Source organism: Epargyreus clarus, unplaced genomic scaffold (genome assembly GCF_041222505.1).
Source record: "Epargyreus clarus isolate Ecla_fem2 unplaced genomic scaffold, WU_Ecla_fem_2.2 ptg000001l, whole genome shotgun sequence".
NCBI classification, from domain to species: domain Eukaryota; kingdom Metazoa; phylum Arthropoda; class Insecta; order Lepidoptera; family Hesperiidae; genus Epargyreus; species Epargyreus clarus.
Window position 1 is genome coordinate 13066063 of NW_027332209.1, and position 21846 is coordinate 13087908.

Here is a 21846-nt window from a genome sequence, read left to right on the forward strand (position 1 = left end):
GAGATGGTGACCGATTTTACAGCATTTTTGGATTTTTTGGATTTTTGGATTGGAGATTCTTTTGGAGTTTTCTTGAATCAATAGCAAATGCTCGATAAAGCCTTCGAACTATGAAGGGTTCTGTTCTATCCTATCTGAGTCTCGCTTAAATCGAAGAACAGTACAATACTAAAGGGACTGCCAAAACTCTGTTCTAAGGATGATAAGAATTTTATCAGGCGTTGCTGATTTATTAATAAAGTCGAGATTTGGTTGACTTCACACACTTTTGAGATCTTTTTTGTAAGATCATTGAGGTATGCAGGTTTCCTCGCGATATCTTCTTTCATCGTTAAAACAAGTGACATTTAAATTCTAATACATACGAGTACTATTGAAACACGGAAGTCCACATGTATCGTTACCAACAGTCACCCATCTTCAGTTTTGGCACTCACTTTTCACTCACCCTGTATATTTAACACCTAGAACATAATATAACATTGGAAATTATGTACTAAATTAACGGGTGTAGTAATATTTTTTTATATAAGAATAGTAGACGAACGTACAGTCCATCTGATGGTAAGTGGCTGTAATCAACCCCAGATAGGATTAGATATTTCCATCTAAGGTCGGCCACAGTCGCGTAGCTGCCCCTGAGACTAAGCTGGAACGCCTCGGAGAATTATGTTTCCCACACCCTTCAAAGCAGAACACAGCAAGCAAAGCCAATGATTGGTCGCATAATATTGGCCAAGCCGTGATTTGGCCACACATATTGGTGTAATAAAGTTGGTCCAAACTCCTCTAATATTATCACAAATTCGTTTCAAATCATTTCATTTCATCATTAAAATTTGTACTAAGAAGACGCATTCCAGAATTAATTACTTTATAAATATTTGAATATTACTGTGATTTTAAAGATAACGTAGTTGTGTTCAGACAGTGGATAGGATAAAATAAGGTAATACATTTTAATAATTATTTTTAATAATTTGCAAAAAATAATTGTTAGAAATAATGCACATCGCCAATTGGATTATCATATTTCGGGTCATGTAAGGTTTGTTTTTTAATTGATACAATGTGTTTTCAATTATTATTCAATTATGATTTTTGATTATTATTTTTGCCTCTTACTTTGTATGTTTTTCAAATTGTGAATGGCAAACCCTTGGTTGCGAAGCCTCAAAAGACATTGGAAAATACTGATGTCGAGATTTTTCTAAAAAATATTTACTGTTATATGTAGCTGCGGTGACTATCTTTTATGGTCATATAATTATTCACTTTTTTACGTAAAATAGACTTTAGCAGTTTTGGATTAATATTACGTATAGTATTCATATTATGTAACGGTATAAACAAAGACTAATTTCTTATTTAATAAAATATCAAGTAATTAATATAGATACGATACGATATAAATTTTCTACAACAAATTTTCTATAACGTTCTATGTTCTGTTATTTTTATCTATCAGTGGACTAATTCCATAAAATAAAGATGATCTTAATTCGTCATTTACACTACCCGGCCGGAGATTAAACCAGGAACCTTATGTGTAATACCGGTACGGCATCCAATTCGATCTGTTGAAGGAAGGTATAATTGTTGGTGAATTATTTTATTTTTCAGATAACATGGCGAAATTGATATTTAGTACCTGTTGTGGTTGTGTGGAGCTGCGTGTGGGATCTTTCATCATCGCCTACCTCAGCTTAGTAAGTATCTATGTTACAGTCAAAGTGTTCAAAGAGCTATTATACACAATTACTGGTTATTATGTATCATGACTAATTTGTCTGGACAATGTGATAAATTAATCACTTTATCCGGCTGCTATATATAAACGCATGTTATAGTTAGTCAAAGTAATAAATATTCTATTGTAAAATCCCGGAGTACGGTAAATCTTAAGATTAAATGAAATTATGAATGATGAATTATGTTGTCTCAACGTCATCTTCGTTCGCCATGGTCGTGGCAGGCGGTGCGATCCTTCTTCGAAGCTGTAATGCTCGCGAAGGAGGCGGCGGAGAGAGCCAGGGAGGATGATGCGTCTTCCCAGGCACTTCGTAGCAGACGCACGGGACGCCGGAGGGCGGCTTTCGCTGATAGCCACCCTTTCCCAGTCTCATGAGCCCTCGGATGCGGATTCGGGGGAATCCAAATCCGGTCTTAAAGGCTCGAGATGTCGTGTGTGCGTTCTGCACGCTCATCTCTTGAGGGACATAACTGAGAGGGACCCCTCCCTCTCGGGACGTGGCTGGCGTTAACACCAGCGCCGGCCGACGTTGCCGGGCCGCGAATGTAATGCTAACGCTTCTCGTGACCCGGCACCGAGCGTCTACAGGAACGCCACGTAGTTTTAGTCGGTACGAGTCCGACATACCCCTTTTGCCCGGGCGGGAGAGGATCCGTGAGGATTTCTCCACGAAAAAAAAAACATCAACTTCGTTGTTGTATCATGGTAACTATGAATGATATAGTTAAGGTCCGAATTATCCAGTATTGGACAAATAGTGGAAATAATAACGGGCTTATAAACGATACGCATGTTCGTAAAAAATACCGACAAATGATAAGCTAACAGATATCACGGGGTGCTAAATATTTAACGCAAATATACCTATACATCTATACCTATTTAGATAAAAACCACACTATATACCTATTTAGATAAAAATATACAGAAAATAAGCTCATCTAGTGAATAATATTATATTAAACACGCTCTGTTATGTTTGTATAATATAGGACACACAAGCATGTATTCCTTCTAATGGTAAGTGGCTGCTGCCGTACATGGACTATCTGTAATCAACCCAGAGTAAGATGAGATTCCTACCAGAGGTCGGCCACATGCACCGCTACCCTTGAGGACTAAGCTGGAATGCCTCGGATAAGTTTGTCTCCCTGATCATACCCTTCAAGCAAACACTGCACCTAACACTGTTGTTATGAGGCCGAAACAGGTGTGGCGGTGGTGCCGCCGGGGTGCACTATGGAATCTTCGCGTTCATATATTTAAAAAATACTAAAACCTATAATGAATGACGTATTAAAAAGCTTGTTTTTAAAAACTTTTTACTACCTTACTTCCAGATCGTGTCCCTGATATATACAGTGAAAGATATGATAGTCCCGTTTGCGAGTACTTCACCGGACACATCTCACACATCGCTCGAAGACGAACCTGAACAGTATGAGGCCCTGCAATATGTTAATGCAGTGACAAGTATTATTTCATTAATATTGTCCTTCGTTCTGGTGTTTGGATTGCACGGGGTATGATATGTTCATTTATTTCTTGAAAACAACGAGAGACTTGAATCTTGAATAAAACTCTGGAACATACTAAAGATCCACGTTTTCATATCCGATTCAGTTGGAATTTTGCATAATCCGAGTGGTAGAGCGGTCACTGTAACGCTCCGACGCGCAGAGGGTGCCGAGTTCGATCTCCGGACCGATATATATTTTTGCATGATGAATTTGGATTTCTGTGACTTTTTATTTTTTTATAACATAGGAGTAGCAGACGAGCATGCAGTCCACCTGATGGTAAGTGGCTACTGACGCCCATGGACATCTGTAATCAACCCCAGATAGGATTAGATAGTCCTACCCGACGTCGGCCACAGATGCGCTGCTACTCCTGAGAACTAAGCTGGAACGCCTCGGAAAAGTATGTCTCCCTTACCACACCCTTCAAAACGGAACACAGCAGCGCCTAACACTGCTGTTATTAGGCAGAAATAGGTGTGGCGGTGGTGCCGACGGAGTCGAACCACAAAGCGTTCTACCTTCAAATCTGTCTGCATGTTTGTGGATTTTTCTATGTGTGTGTCTATGGCAGCCACGACACAGGGAATCCTAGTGCGGGGCTGTAAATGTAGAAAACTACTTTTTATATTTTTTTAACATGTTTGGTTTGACTGGTCATGAATTATTAAAGTAAAAATGGAATCCTATTACTAAGCTTCTGTCTGTCCGTCTGTCACAGGGCTCTATCTTTTGAACTGTAACATATAGACACTATAAATGTTTTACCACATATATGGTAAACGTTAGCCGCTACAACCATGCTACAACAATAAATACTAAAAATAAAAAAGTTGAATATTAAAGGGGTCCAAATACAAGAAATCAATGCGCAGACGTTGCCACTAACGCCATCTGTGTTCACATATAATAAGTTATCAGCGCTCACCATAGATTAGTAAAGATACTTCGCCGCCTTGAAATTGAATGAAGCCACAAACGGCTTATTAGTAAGTTCTTTTTTTGAATTCTTGACAAATAAAAAACATTTTTAGAGAAAATTTACGAATAAATAACCAATACTGCGTAATTTACATAATAAATAAATAATTATTTCAAATATTTTAGGGACATTTTAGCACGGAGACGTGGCAAAACTTTTTTACGCAACTATTTCAATTCTCAAAACTGGTTACATTTTCTTGTTAGAAGTTAGTAATCTTTACTAATCTATGGCGCACACAATGTGCATCGCACGTCAGTAGTATACCAAATTTTTGGTGGTACGGAACCCTTCATGTGCGAGTTCGACTCGTACTTGGCAAATTATTGTTTTTGTCTACTTCTTTATAGAAATACAATTAAGCTAGACCACGGTTTCTTTGAAAAGGCATTCAAAGAATACGAAAAATAAAATGACGTCAGTAAGAGCCATGTTTCTGAAATGTTTTTAGTAAATGTATAATGTGTGTATTGTTTTTTTTACAGCGCAACCGCGGGCTACTTAAGTTTTCTTTAATTTGCAATTATATTCAATTGATAATCATGTTTGTAGCATCCGTCGTTCTTGTCTTCTACACAATGTCAGTTGTTTTTGCTATTATTCTGATATTATATTTGGGTAAGTAACATTTCATATGTCAGATTATTAATAAGAATGAAATGGTTAAGAGGCAGTCCACCTGAGTAAATCACTACCGCCTATGGGCATCTGTAACTTCATATAGAATAGTACCCTTACGATGACTTTTCAAAACATCCCACAATTTTACGTTACGTTTACTCATTCCATTATTCTGTTCCGTTTGCTTAGTAGACTGAGTAAACGTAACAATAAGTGCTCAAGCTTTTTGTCTACCTCACATTGCACGACATTGTTAGTTTCCTATCTGAGGTCGGCCACAGATACGCCGCTAACCCTAAGGACTAACCTAGAACACCCCACACCCTTCAAATCGAAACACAGCAGCACTTATCATTGCTGTTATTAGGCAGAAATAGGTAGATGGTAGAACCCTTTGTGATTCGACTCCTGCGGCACCACCGCCACTCCTGTTTCTGCCTAACAACAGCAGTGTTAAACGCTGCTGCGTTCTGGTTATGGTAAGGGAGGCATACTTATACGAGGAGTCCACAGGGGTAGCAGCGCATCTGTGGCTGACCTCAGGTAGGAATATCTAATCTCATCTGGGGTTGATTCCATATGTCCACGGGCGGCACTAGCCACTTACCATCAGGTGGAATGCGTGGTCGTCTGCTACTCTTATATTATATAAAATATATACTAATTATGTATTGTATCGTTTGTGTACTTTATCTTTATCTATAATTTAGCAGTCGGTTTTTGCACGACTCATGATGCGAAGCATCAGAGAGTGCTTTACGATCGAAAAATTTTTTTCGCTTCATTTTGGCGGCTATTTTTATTATTATAGCCTTGATAGTTCACGGAATCAAGATATTTTGCATACTATTGTCGAGATAATTTAATGGAGATTAATTCCATACTTTTTAAAAATTGATTTACTGCAATAGAATTGGAAAAAAACACCAAAATAGGTCAAAAAAATTTCCTGTCCGTCATGTGTGAAACCTGAAAACACTGTAACTTGTGAAAAAATCCATCATTTGAGTTAATTTTTTTTTAAATTCTAATCGACGATTGTAGGTCACTGAATGCGAATGATTAATTAATTCAGTGTCGTTTAATTGCAATCAATAAAAAACGAAAACTACAAGACTGTATATCTATATATATCCATGTATTTTTTTTTTATATTCCATAATTAAATGAGCATTATGAGTCGTGCACTTTTGGATTTTCCAAACTTTTTTATAATAATTCTCTAGTAAAATAAATATCTTCTAATTTATCATCTGGTCATCTTGTAATTTCTTATTTACTGGTGACCGACACACGTGGCGTGTTGCTTACCCGTCTGACGAACAAGGAGAACCGGGTTCGATCCCCGGTCAGACATATGTATATAGATGATGAATTTATATCTGTTCTGGATATAGGTGTTTGTGTATTCGTCTGTATGTGTGTGCATGACACCCACGATACCTGTATTCTAGTGTGCAGCTGTGAGTGTAGAAAGAGTTTATTTATTTTATTATTTATTAATTTCAGTTTTCTCTACATACATCGTTCTTGTGATTCGGAGTTACTACCACCAGATGCTGGATGAAGACAACAAGGTTCCTTCCCACAATATATATGTATAATCATAAATATGTTACAATCAAAATGTATTCAATTTACTCCCTTTTTGTAATGTTAGAAAATGTACTCCTTTATTTAAGTGGAGTGTGGAGATAAGGACAGTCCTTTATCGGGGATCTGTAGTATAAGTAACCAGGTAGAGTCCGCGCCAAACTTCTAGACCGCTTTGAATATAGAAACGAGTCACGTTGCAACAGCAAATTGTAGTTATTAGCAGGACCTCCCGACACCTCTCCGCTGCCCGCTGTCACCGCGCCACCCTATTTCCGCCTCACCTTGGCTCTACACTCCATAATTTAAGCCATAATTAAGATTTTAACAGATACTACTACAGATACACATTAATTAGATATATAACATATCAATACTCTGTAAAATAATATTTAGGCTTAAAATGTGTTAATGTATTTTTTGTGTTAATGTGTTTTGTATTTTATAACAGTATTGAGAGAGTTGAGAACGGGCTCTCAATCAAGGAGTCCGGCGAGGACCAAATTTTTTAAAGTTACAAATAAATTTTCAATTGCTTTAATGATGAAGAAAAACATCGTACCTGCAATATATTTAAAAAAATAATTACAAATGGTATGTAATGTCTAATAAAGTTAAAAAAAAAGAAAATTAATTCCCGATAGCAATAATATCGATCAGTGAAGTCGCCTAAAAAGTTTCTATTTTTTGTTAAAAATCAGACAGTTCATTTCATTTCATTAATGGAATAATAAATAACTTTTTTTTACTTGAATCAAAAGTTGAGGATAGTCTAATTCATTTGATTTTTCTACAGTACAAGAAGTATGCTAGCTTAAGCCAATTGTAATGATTTGTTCTTATACTTAAGTACTAATAATATAGAAATAATGCATTAAAGTGTGTATGTTTATTTCCTTGTCCTTATTTGTATGATACAAAGGTTAAAATTAGTAAAGGCTCCTGTCGCAATGAAACATTTCGGAATTTATATTTTGGAATAAAGTCTGCACATGTTGGCTATCTGAATAGCATTCTGGCTTCCCCGATGTCGGAGGAAGCTAGAGTGCTATTTAGGTTGGCTGACTTAGGTTTAGCAAAAAATAATTTAGGTTCTATTTTGTTTTTTTTTTATTATTTTATCCAAAATCAAATTCAAAATTCGTTGATTAAAAATTGGTTAATATTGTTTTTTTTTTCGAACATCAACAAACTACTACCGCTTTGGAAAGTAGTTCGTTATGGAGAGGAAGTGGCGAAAGAAGTATGTATGTTATGAGATGAATTGCTTAATAGTCTGTTTGTACGGGATGATGTGTTCACCCAGCGAAAAAATCCCACTTTAAATTAAAAATAAATAAATGTAGCTAAGCATACCTACTCCATGAATTAAACTGGAACGTCTTGTATAAGTACTTCTTGCTACCTACATCCTTCAAAACAGTACACTTACCATGAGTTTTCAAAACATCCCACAATTTTACGTTACGTTTACTCAATCCATTATTCTGTTCCGTTTGCTTAGTAGACTGAGTAAACGTAACAATAAGTAAGTGCTCAAGTCGTTTTGTCAACCTCACATGTTCGCATAAAAGAGAGACAAAACATAAAGCGCCATTTTGTCAATATAGACATTTAATGTTACGTTATGGATACTATAGTCCTGATACAACCCGCTTCGGGAGCTGATTGGAATTTGTATGGGCAAATACGTAAACAAATATCAAAACAGTCATATTTGTCAAAACGTAAAAACTCATGGTAAGGGTACACAGCAGCGCTTGACACGTATTGTAAAGTGATGTGACATTTATTGGTGTGACAGTAGTGCCTTCATAATCGAATCAATGGTTGCTTTAAAAAATTAACAGTGCAGATATAAAAAGATATAAACATAATTTTTATTTCTATTATTAACCAACGTATTTAACTATTAGGCCCCAAGCAGACATGTTACTTTTAGCAGCGTTGATTTACGTTTTTGCGTTCTGCCGCTGTATAAAAACGCGCGTTTTAACGAACGGATACAGCGATAAATAGCTATTTATCGCTGTATCCTTAAATCTGAATCGGCGATCGTCGTCAACCCATTAGTGCCTCATTGCTGGGCTCGGTCTCCTCGAAGAATGAGTTGGATAAGGCCATAGAGGCCATAAACTAGAGGTGCCTCGAATTTGTACTTCGGTCTCTTCGATTGATAGATTGAGTTTCAAGCACAACGCTATCACTACTTGCTGCAATCGTCGATCACTGACGCTACAAGTAGCTAGTCTGCTTGGGCGTTTAAGAATATAAAAATTCAGTCTTTTCAGTATTTAGTAGGATGTGTTTAGGAAGCAATATTTAAATAAATATTGCTTTCTAAGCACTTATTCTTACGACTATTCTGTGGTGTGTGTCATTGACAGATATTGACAGAAATCTCAATCATCATTTAGGTATCAATCTGGCCGGAGATTGTACCCGGAACTGCGTGTCTCACCGGCATGGTGACCGCTCTGATACGCGGGTTTTCATTGAATCAATAGCAAATGCAACCGTGCAATTTTTTTTAAATTATTTTGTTTATTGGCAATTGTACTGTGTGTTGCAATATTCCTGAATGAAGTATTTTTTTTCTTTCTTTCTTTTTTTCTTTCTTTCTTTAAATGCTAATTAAAATACGTCATTATACTTTTTTTGTACTTCTTTGTACTGCTGCGTTTTCTATTCTAGAATTTGAGCCGTACATTCGGGGTCGTTGGCAAGGTTCTTAAAGTTGAATTGTGAAGTAAGTTGTAACTTTCTCACTTCGCTGCGTAAAAGGTAGATGAAGTAGACGCGGAGAGCTGAAATAAATGATTTATTTATTTTATTTGTGTAAAATAAATTAAATAAAATTGTGTGAAACAAAAAATAAAATAAAATAAAATCGGTCAATCCACTTACCACCAGGTGGAATGTATACTAGTTCACTACTTCGATATCATAGATTAGTAAAGATACTTCGCCGCCTTGAAATTGAATGAAGCCACAAACGGGTTATTATCGTAAGTTCTTTTTTTGAATTCTTGACAAATAAAAACATTTTTAGAGAAAATTTACGAATAAATAACTAATACTGCGTAATTTACATACTAAATAAATAATTATTTCAAATATTTTAGGGACATTTTAGCACGGAGACGTGGCAAAACTTTTTTACGCAACTATTTCAATTCTCAAAACTGGATACATTTTCTTGTTAGGAGTGAGTAATCTTTACTAATCTATGTCCGATAATATATAAAAGAACATGATCTTGTCGTTTTAAATGGTTATATTAACGTCTTCCCCGACTTCGACCGGTATTTAATATTCAGTGTTTTACCTACCAAAGATTGGCAATTATAGTCTTCTAAGAACTGAAATATTTCAGTTATTAGTAGCCAAATTAATGATATTAATTAATAATGGAGAATACAATATACAAGTCGTTACATTGCCAGTCAAATACAATTGATTGCCAACAGCAGATATATTATTTTTAACTGTAAACCATTTCATTTATAGTGGGTATTTTCTGTTTCTTAGCATCTAAAATTATATAAACATGATACTCATCAATTTTATATACACCCAAGCCAATAACCCTCTTCGTAGAGGCACGCAACAACAACACTTATTTGCGTCTGGTATCTCAACCATTTTGTAGCGTTCTCTAAAACTTTTGGATACTGTTTACAACTTTTTATTGACTCGTTCATGTCAACAAGAACATAGGTATAGCTCGATTGAAAGTACCTAGTAATAATTATATCTAGAATGACGTAAGCGGTAGGCGTGCGGCGTATTTATATCGTAACTATTTCTGACATTGAATTCGCACAATACGCTCGGCGCTCAAAAGCGTCTGATTAGGCCACTGCGTAGCCTGGAACTGACAATGAATCGGCCTTCTAGGGTTACCAACTCCTAAAAATATTTGCCCTATACCCAAAAAAAAAAAATACACCAAATTTGCCACAATTAGTTCAAAAAATTCAATAATTTAAAAGTCTTAAAATAATGTTCCGGTGTCTACATTGGTATTGAAGTTTTGTTGAAACGTAAGACAGAGAAAACATTTGTTTCCTTCATAAATAATTAGCTTTTTGTCATACTAGAACAACCTAATTATTTCACAATATATTTATAAAACCAAAAACCTAAAAATACCCCTGAAAATAAAAGCCCTAAAATTAAATTTTTCCATTAAACTTTTTTCCTCCTAAATTTTAGGGAGAGCCCCTAAGTTGGGAACCACGGCGTCTTCAAGGTTTGCAAATATTTATCATGTAGCGTATTTCGTTTGTGATCGAAACATGTGTAAGTTTTAATGTTATCAACTTTATAATTCAGTTTGCCATATTTTCTGTAATATCATTTCTGAAGCTGAAATGGGACTTCTATGAAAATGTACGTATTTTGTAAAGAGCAAGATATAAGCTGATGATTCATTACGTACTAGATTGAGACGACGTCGGGCAATTTGGCTTGATATATTTGGTGGAGTTTCGCAGGTAAAGTGGCGCTCTTCGCTCATTACGTCTGGTAAGTCTGGCAATACCGCCCGGCGACATTGCCTTTGCTGCCGACCTGACTGATAGCGAGATGCAATATTGCCCCTCGCAAGATAATATCTCAAGGCGCTTTTGAGCAACTTATCGCTTGATATTTATATCTAATAGTTGAAACTCGGCTTGTTGATTGAGGGATCCAAGGTTCTAACCCCAGCCACCTGATTTTTCAAAATTATGTGCGTATTCGAAATTAATTATCACTTGCTTTAGCGGTAAAGGAAAACATTGGGAGAAAACCTGCATACATAAGAGATCATTAAAAAAATGGTCACAATGGTATGTGAAGTCTACCAATACGCACTTGGTCAGCGCGGTGGACTATGGCCTATGGGATATTAATGGGTTGACGACGATATTTAGCGACGGGTGTCGTCACATATTTGGCCCTGACTATTAAGGATTTAAAGGTTTTCATAAATAAAAAGAAAAAATTAAAACAATGCAAACAACAATCACATTCAACCCTGCATTAAATATATAGATCCAAAATATTATATACATCATTCAACAATTAAAACTGTCCATGAAGAGAAAATGCTCAAATAAATGCAACCTTTGTTTTCATTCTTCTTCTTTGTACTGCTTATATTCTATTCTAGAATTTCAGCCGAACATTCAGGTTCATTTCCCAAATTGTTAAACTTGAATTGTGTAGTGAGTTGTAACTTTCTCACTTCGCTGCGTAAGAGATAGACAAAGTATACGTGGAGAGCTGAAATAGAAACAAATAGAGAATTAGAATAAAAATATATTAATCCAAATATCCTGTTTACAATATTTACAGCAGATATGTCTAGCCAGATTAAATCCTGCAAATATCACTTGTACGCAGATGATACACAAATATACTACTCATTCCAAGTAAACGACACCAAAACAGCTATAAAACTAATAAACGAGGATCTTAAGAATCTTTACACATGGTCTGAAAATAACTCGCTTGTCCTAAACCCAACAAAATCACAAACCATTGTAATTGGCACCAAGAAACAAATTGAAAATGTACTGGATTGTGAAGATAAAATAAAGATTAATGACGTAGCCCTAGAAAAAGTAAGCACCGCACGCAATCTTGGCCTAATTTTAGATGGAGAGCTCAAATTTTCAGAGCATACAAACAGCAAAATTAAATCCGCATTTTATAAACTTAAAACCTTATATAAGATTAGGCCCTATATCAAACCAGATTTACGCGTACAACTTTGTGAGTCATTAGTGCTCTCTCAATTTAATTACTGCAGCTCCATCTTTGGACCTAGGTTAAATGTTAAGTTAGAAAATGCTATACAAAGAGTACAAAATGCCTGTATTCGCTTTTGTTTTGATGTCCCTAGGCGAAAATTTATAACACCATACTTAAATAGCAAAGGCATACTTAACATGAGTGCGAGGAGGAGCCTACACTATGCTTGTACAGTGCATCGAGTAATTTGGAATAAGAAGCCTGAATACCTATTTGAGAAATTGCACTGGGTCGACGACTTTACCCACCGGAGCCTTCGCTCAAATTCTCAAGGTCTCCTAAAAATTCCAGCTCATAAATCGGCCAGATACAGGCGTTGTTTCAAATTTGAAGCAGCAAAAATTTGGAACGACTTACCTCCCCCTTTGAGGAGAAGAATGAGAACGGAATGCTTTAAACACAAATATAAATCTGCTTTGTTAAAAAGACAACTTGCTGGTGAAAACTTGAAACCTGCCTGCATGCAATATCTACCAATAAAAAAGTTCTTTAATGCTAATTAAACACATTATTTAACCTCCAAATACGTACATACACACTCACACACACACACACACACACACACACACACACACACACACACACACACACACACACACATACACGCTTGGATTTTAAAACCCAGGAGATGCCCCACTGACGGCTGACTATCTTCTTATCCCACCTAACACCACAGGGATTATAGGAGCGGCTGAAAAACAGCGCTACTCGAATCCCAGATTCTGAGACAGCAATGCTGAGCCGAATTCCTTTTGTCATATTAATATTACTGTAAAATGTACATTTATTCTTTCTGTATTATGGCAATAAACGTTTATTATTATTATTATTATTATTATTATATAACTCGAAGGTGACTGACTGACATAGTGATCTATCAACGCACAGCCCAAACCACTGGACGGATCGGGCTGAAATTTGGCATGCAGGTAGATGTTATGACGTAGGCATCCACTAAGAAAGGATTTTGATCAATTCTACCCCCAAGGGGATGAAATAGGGGATGAAAATATTACTTCGTAACGCGAGCGAAGCCGCGGGAAAAAAGTCGTTATAGAAATAAAATACTGACTGTTTAAAATTACTGTGTTGCTCCTACAATTAAGACGAGTCACGACACCTCATATGTTTCCATCGAGCCGTTTGGACTGCATGGCTTGATAAATATTATTGTGCTAATTTGAAAAGTAGAAAGCCTAGTGTTCGATCGCAGAGGTACCACAGCCACACCCATTTATAGCGTAAAGCTCTGCGTTTCGGTGGAAAGGTGTGGGTGCCGGCTGACTTACATATAAGGGAACTTAATCCACAGGAGTGACACACTAATGATCGGTTTCAGGTAGAATCGGTTCCATGTGTATAGAGTTGATCATAGATGTCCATTATTAGCAATGATCACTTGCCATCAGTAGAACTGATATCTTATTTACTTTACAATCTAAATAAAAATTATAATTATAAGAATGTAATTATAGAAGGTGGTAGAACCCTTTGTGGTTCGACTCCGGCGGCACCACCGCCACACCTATTTCTACCTAATGACAACAGTGTTAAGCGCTGCTGTGTTCTGCTTAAAAGGGTGTGGTAAGGGAGACTTACTTTTCCGAGGCGTTCCAGCTTAGTCCTCAGGAGTAGCGGCGCATCTGTGGTCGACCTCAGGTGGGAATATCTAATCCTATCTAGGGTTGATTACAGATGTCCATGGGCGGCAGTAGCCACTTACCATCAGGTGGACTGCATGCTTGTCTGCTACTCCTATATTATAAAAAAAGCAACTTCATTAGTAACACAGTATAATTTGCTCTATCTCATTTTCTCGAAAGCTTAATCCTAGATATTATGTATGTCTTTGTTTCTTTTATATACGGGTTTTTCGTTATATCGAGTCTTAAATTAAAATAGTTCTAAGAAGTTTTAGATAAGTTTTTTTACTCTGTGTTTCATCATCATCATCGTCATCAACAACCCATTACTGTCCCACTGCTGGGCACGGGCCCCCGCTCATAATAAGAAGGATTAGGCCTTAGTCCACCGAGCTGGCCAAGTACGTATTGGAAGGCTTCACATACCTTTGATATTTTTTTTATTTTTATAAATCTCTCGGGTATGCAGGTTTCCACACGATGTTTTCCTTCACCGTTTAGCAAGTGATAATTAATTTCTAATACGCACATAACTTTGAAAAATCAGAGGTGCGTGCCTGGGATTTGAACCTCGGACCCCTCGATCGAGAGGCAGCGTTTCTTAACCACTAGGCTATCACTGTTCTGTGTGTCAATTCGATCAAACCATCACTTTAGCGTGCTAGACTAAACCTCTTTTACTCTAAGAGGATACTAGCATTGAGACAGAAATGGCCTAAAGATTCTTACCTATTAAACCGATTACTGAGAAGCCAATTCCGACAAACATTCCCAATATATGTAACTCATGCCCGAACTCGATTGCCACACATATTATATAGCCCACCAAATATATGAGGTCGTTGGCCAGTGTCGCTAATTGATACTTGTAATATATCCGTAGGTATACGTATTTTTTCTGAAACAGAAAACTGCACTCATAATTTAACAGTATTGGTTACTATGGTTAATGTTTTCCAAATAGATTTTTTAACTCTATCCTCCTTTCCCTACTAGGGTATGTTCGATACTTTGTACAGTTTATTCCAAAAGGTTTATTCTACCTTATTCTTAAATTCTTATTTGCACCCTACCTATTTTTCTATTTATTTTAGCCTTCAGGAGTGATAACACATCTGTGATGTTTAGGTAGAATGGAGTATAAGTTCATACAGATGTCCATGACCGCCAGAGACCACTTACCATCTGATAAACTACAAGCTCGCTTGCTACTCCAATCTTACAAAAAAATAATTATAGTTTAAAAATTAAAAACCACGTTAAAATCGCATAAGAATAATCGTTTGTCCAGACGATTCTGACGAAGAGAGCAGGACAAAATGATTAAAATCGTGTATTGTCATCGGTTCTTGATAATTCTTCAAAGTTTTAAATTGATCGGACGGTTCAAAGTGGGTAAAAATCAAGTTCTGTGATTCCGTTACATACATACAGCTCAAGCTAATACAGCGTGGTAAAAACTATAAATATTGAATGAACATGATCCAGGTTAAGTATTTTACTACCAATACTTACTTTGTGGGCGCTGACTATAAATACTATATCGAATATTATTTCCAATACTAGTACACTTGTAAAAATCTTGTAAAAAATAAGATACTCAATACGAAATTAGACACGTCATTCAGTATAAGGGCATAAAGAAGAGCGAAGATGACCAAAGCGCCAATCAAGATTTGCTGAAGAAGGAATCACAAATTACTTTTCTGAGGCATTCCAGCTTTGTCCTCAGTGGTAGCGGCGCATCTGTGGCCGACTTCGGGTAGGAATCTAATCTGGAATTGATTACAGATGTCCACACGCGGCAGTAGCCACTTAGCATCAGGCGCAAGTTCGTCTGCTTCTCCTATTATATATTAAAAAAAAACTCACCTTGTGAGCGCTGACTATGAAAACTATGTCGAATATTATTTCCAATGATAGCATTACTTGCGCAAAAATGAGCATACCCAAAACAAAATTGGACACATAGTTATTCAAGAGAAGGGCATAAAGTAGTGCGACGATAACCAAAGCGCCGATCAAGATTAGCTGAAAAGAGAATTACAAAATATCAGAAAGTCGGAAATTCAAAAAGAGTAAATACGTAGATCAAGTTGGTAGAACCCTCTGCGGTTCGATTCCGGCGGCACCACCTATTTCTGAATAACACACCTATTTCTGAATAATAATTATTGTTTAAAAACTAAAAACCACGCTAAAATCGCACAAGGAAAATCGTTAATTCTGATTCCTGACGATTCTGATAAGGGAGAATGGGATAAAATTATTAAAATCGTGTATTGTCATCGGTTCTAGATAAGTGTTCAAAATTTTAAATTAGTCGGACCGTTCAAAGTGGGTAAAAATCGAGTTCGAAGATTCCGTTATATACATACATACATAGATACAACCCAAACTAACAAAAGGCGTGGTAATAACAGCAGTGTCGTGCTGCTGTGTTCTGTTTGAAGGGTGTGATAAGGAAGATATACTTATTCGAGGTTACACGTTAATTCTCAGGGGTAGCGGCGCAACTGTGGCCGACGTCAGTTAGTAATGTACTAATCCTATCTGGGGTTGATTACAGATGTCAATTAGCGGCAGTAGCGACTTACCATAAGGTGGACTGCATGCTCGTCTCTAAAATTATAAAAATGTCATTGTTTTAGAATAATTTATTGTATATTATTCATAAAAAAATAATTTAATGCCACAGGTAATCTGTGGGTAAAACGTTTGATTTAATAGTGCGATTTTCCTTAAGAATAACTTCATCTAAAAATTATAACTATACTCACCAATTTAGTATACACCCAAGCCAATAACCCTCTTCGTAGAGGCACGCAGAAACAGCACTTCTTTGCTTCTGGTATCTCAGCCATTTTACTATCTCCAAAACTTTAGAATACTGTTTACAACTTTTTTGTAACTCGTCCATGTCAACAAATAAACCTCAGAACAATAACTAGTAGTTCTGAGAAATAAACATATACTTGTGTTACGAACTTACGAACTATGAAGTGACGTCATGACAGCGATGTATTTATATCTTGACATTGAATTCGCACGAGACGCTAGGAGCGTGTGTCAGGGGCACTTGGTAGGTTGGCACTGAATGTCTTCGCTATGCAAACAGTGTTGGCAACCTGGGAGATGGCGCTGATCGTACCAGGGGTGTAAAATTATCGTATCTGCCGAAAAATTATCGTACATTTCATAAGAACGCGTTAGTTATTAATGAAAATAGATATTTATCATAAATTGATATTGCACTCGACCGCCCGACCGGCCCGACACGCCATCGCATACTCGACAAGTAAAAAGTTGTTTAATTTTGAGTAGTGAGTGGGGTTTTTTTTTTTTTTTTGCTCATCCACTCGATTCTTTTTTATATTAGTACTAAAGTACTCGAATACCAAAAATGGCCGACTCGGCACATCATTAGGCGCGATGCACGCGTTCCGTTTACCGTAAATTTATTAATAAAAATAAATTTTTTATTAATAAATAGCCCTTTTTTCGAAAAAATTATCAATGAAAGGCATATATAATACGTTTATGAATTCATTAAAACAGTTTCCCAAAAAGTTTCAAGTACCCAATTATCGTACATTTGCGTACGATAATGACTCGCAATCGTACATCGTACGGTGGTATCAAATTATCGTACATGTACGATAATTATCGTACGGTTGCCAACACTGTATGCAAATATTTATGCTAAATGCGTTTCCGTTACCTATTTTTCGATTGTAAGCAAAACAAACGACGATCCGCGAGTCAGCGGTCACCGCTCACCGGTATACCGGTTTGACGCGTTTGGTTGTGGGTTCGATTCCCGGCCAGAGAGAATTTGAGTGATGAATTTGGATATCCTATATCGATCTGGATGATTGTGTATTCGTCTTTGTGTGTGTTTATAGCACTCAAGACACAGGGACACTGAAGCGTGGGGATGTGATTGTAGAATGCGTCATAGAATATAACTTAATCAAATAACATGTACAAATTTAAAGGCAATTTTGTCATATTTCTAATATAAAATGGGGCTCTTTAAAAGGAACTTCTTCGAAACTAGCAAGGCATCGGTGACTTCTCTTCTATTGCAAATGACCATAGGCAACGTTGACTACATATTATCAGGCCATATCGCTATACAAAGAAAACACAGAACTTATGCCAATGATATTTTTCTTAAAAGCAGGTGGACGAAGAAATCGTGCAATAGAATCATGTACTAAGTATTATCATATACAAAAACTACTCTATATATTTAATTTTTTATTAAATACTTTATGTATACACATCATCATAACACACATTAACAGGAAGTAGTTGTAGAAACATCTTGGTTATTTTCCGTGCAAATTTCTTTCGTAGTTTGGTCTGCACTTTCAGGATCTTTTGTTTGGTTTCCAAGATCTAATTTATTCGCATTCTTCACTTTGATAGCCTCGCTTCGCACGAGGATAATGAAATATGCTTGCAGCACTGCAAACAAAACACATTAATGTTAATACATTGAATATCTGTTAGGGAATGTTGTACCAGATAAAACAAAATTAATTTCATAAACTTGATATTGTAGATAAATGTGCAGTCTACTTGGCGGTAAGTTGCTGCTACTACCACTACCACCGACCTTTGTGTATATGAATCAGACTTTTTTTTTATAATATAAGAGTAGCAGACGAGCATGCAGTCCACCTGATGATAAGTGGCTACTGCCGCCCATGGACATCTGTAATCAACCCCAGATAGGATTAGATACTCCTACCTGATGTCGGCTACAGATGCGCCGCTACCCCTAAGGACTAAGCTGGAACGCCTCGGAAAAGTATGTCTCCCTTACCACACCCTTCAAACCGGAACACAGCAGCTCCTAACACTGCTGTTATTAGGTAGAAATAGGTGTGGCGGTGGTGCCGCCGGAGTCGAACCACAAAGGGTTCTACCACCTTCAGAATCAGACTATAGGAAAATATTTTTATGTCACGACACGGGGCTGACAGGCTGTATATCTATGGATGTAAATGAACCCTTATAGAATTTAAATTCGTTTACCTGTTGCTGCCATTAAAAACCAAAAATGTTCAGTGTAGGGATTGTATCCAAAAGTATCAAGTTGAATGAACACATCGACGATCAGTAAGCCTGTTGCGCATATATAGTAGACCCTCATGTAAACGTAATTTCTCTGAAAAAATAATTTTCTGTCATCATTCGTTATTACAATACCAGGGCCGGAATTGAAGGTGTGGTGTCCTGGAGTATCGAAGAGGTGGAAGTGATCCTTAATAATAAATGGGATATATTTTTATGTTACTTCTTTCAAAAATTAACTACCGAAAAATAATATTATTTCGACACAGTTAAGAACACATCTCAATATTGTTTGAAAAAAAGAAACTTATAAGTTGCTTATTTACTATTGAATTTGGATATTCACTATTGTGGGGCCCCTCGTGTTGGGGCCCCAAGGCAATAGCCTCGCATGCCCTCGGCTAAATATGTCCCTAATACATGTCAGATATAATCCCTATACTGTATGGAGTTGGTTACAGAGGTCCAGGCGATAATCACCATATTCAATGATATAGCGATAAATAAAGTTGACTGTATGCGTATTTGCTATTTTAATAAAAAAAGTAATAATTGTTGCATACTAGTAATTTTGTGATGAACTTTCTCTGAGACGCTTGAACACCGCCTCGAAAATAGTTAATCCTGATGATGTTGATAAGGAGAATGGGACAAAATTATTAAAACTGTGTATTGTCTTCGGTTCTTGATAATTCTTCAATTTTTTTAATTTAACTAAACGTTTAGAAATCGGGTTCAAAGATTCATTGCATACAATACAGGTCAAGCTAATAAAAGCGTGGTGAAAATGAGAACTTACTTTGTGAGTACTGATCAGAAGTATTAGGGTGATTATCATATTCAGCATCAAAATAATTTCTCCATGGGACATAAATTCAATGTATTCTTCCAGAATCGTTAACATGAGAAGTATGGTTGTTATCTGTAAATAAAGAAATTATTGAAATTTTCATCGCGTTTTTAAAGTTACGTAAGTGCTATGTTACGAAGAAAATTAAAAAAATAATAGATCAAATAGATTTTTAATGTTTCAAAGTACAGTTATTTCATGGTAACAAATATTTAAATCGATTAGCAAAACCCCTTGCCATAGAAATAGATATTTACTCAAAATACTCTGACGCCATCGCTTATTAGGATTTTTTTCAGATGGTAGAATCATAAAATAAACCTTTTTATTTTATGGTAGAACCCACTATGATGCGACTCCATGGGCACCACCGCCAGATCTTCTACCATGCACTATCTAATGACAGGAGTGTTAAGCGCTGCCGAGTTCTGGTTGAAAAGGCGTGGCAAAGACGTATTTTAATTGAGGCGTTCTAAGTTAGTCCTCGGGAATGGCAACGCTCCTCTCCGACCTCAGTTAAGGCTCTAATCTTATTTGATTACAGAAGTGCATCCCGCACCCAGGACATGACCATCAGATGAAGGACGTTTTCGTTTGTTATTCTATATTATTTATAAGAATTAGGCGACCGCTTCCCTTTCACCCTACGCTACGCTACGCTACGCTATGGCTTAACTCCATAGCGAACCTATTTACACCAATGTTTATACTTACTAAATTCAAATAACCCCACACAAGAATCCCAGCTCTCAAGGGTAGCCCGCAACATGTATTTGGTTCTGGTATTTGAGTACACATTTTTCCAAAATATTCACAATACACTTGAACACAAAATTATTTTATCCTTCAACGAGTCTAGGAACTCTGCCGCTGGTTACTGACTGAATGACCATGTTTGTGGATTATGGTTTTCAATTATTCCTGCTTCCTAATTTTCTCATTAACACTACAATTAGGGTGTTACTCACAGTAGTACTTCATAATTACATAGTCTCAGATGCAAAACAATTGCAATTTTTTTATTTCTTTTGAAAGAGTTCTTGCTTTTCCGTGGAAGATGATGCCGGCAGACCTCAGGGATGTCAACGTATCTGCGTCCGGCTTCAGATACAACACGTTTTGTATGGAGTTAGACTATGTTCTTTTTTTTTATAATATAGGAGTAGCATACAGTCCACCTGATGGTAAGTGGCTACTGCCACCCATGGACATCTGTAATCAACCCCATATAGGATTAGATATTCCTACCTGAGGTCAGCCATAGATGCGCCGCAACCCCTGAGGACTAAACAGGAATGCCTCGGAAAAGTCCGTCTCCCTTACCACACCCTTCGAACCGGAACACAGCAGCGCCTAACACTGCTGTTATTAGGTAGAAATAGGTGTGGCGGTGGTACCGCAGGAGTCGAACCACAAAGGGTTCTACCACCTTCAAATGCAAAAGTAACCACTTAGCATCCGGTAGTCTTATGTTTGTTTTTTTTATTTATCGAGGGGGAATTCTTCAAAAGGTATCTTATGTCGTGAGACGTGGATTCTTACCACATTAAAACTCTCCCGGTGGCCGTCCTTGGCGCTACATAGAGGACTCCGGGATCTTCAAAGGATCTCTTAGCGCGAAGCCCCGTCAGGTTCCGCCCAGGTGAGTATGACGCTCGCCACACCGTCTGGTGGATGCGAAGGTATACGACCACACATACAGCCGTCCTTACCGGGATCGCTGGTCGGGAGATTCGAGCTCCCACTCTTGTCACCCGCAACCTCGGAAGCCCTCTTTTAGTCGCCTCTTACGACAGGCAGGATACCGTAGTCCGTATTCTACTCTCGGAACTACAGGGACGAGCATCCGGTAGCCTACGAGTTCGTTTGTTACACCGACCTTATAAAAAACCTAATAAGGCAGTAACCGAAAATGCAGTTCGTCTGATATTCTCCTACGCTACCGTGTTCTGGTTTGAACAGTGGGGTACAGGAGACTTACTTTTCGGGGCTTCCAA

General features: G+C 37.1%; 1 protein-coding gene and 1 long non-coding RNA gene across 2 annotated transcripts; one reads left to right on the top strand and one right to left on the bottom strand.

The window, feature by feature from the left end:
* Positions 1 to 828: 828 nt before the first annotated feature.
* LOC140752858 (uncharacterized) lies at positions 829 to 6882 on the top strand. The gene is made up of 5 exons (XR_012103504.1): positions 829 to 949; positions 1624 to 1709; positions 3094 to 3276; positions 4741 to 4873; positions 6386 to 6882. It is a non-coding gene; the product is annotated as an uncharacterized LOC140752858 (long non-coding RNA).
* A 4598-nt stretch (positions 6883 to 11480) lies between these two features.
* LOC140753013 (uncharacterized) lies at positions 11481 to 16897 on the bottom strand. The gene is made up of 4 exons (XM_073087395.1): positions 16695 to 16897; positions 15787 to 15945; positions 14644 to 14812; positions 11481 to 11740 (listed from the first exon to the last, which is right to left on the bottom strand). Exons 1-4 carry the CDS (start codon positions 16776 to 16778, stop codon positions 11619 to 11621), a joined length of 534 nt encoding a protein of 177 aa, XP_072943496.1. The 5' UTR covers positions 16779 to 16897; the 3' UTR covers positions 11481 to 11618.
* Positions 16898 to 21846: the final 4949 nt, after the last annotated feature.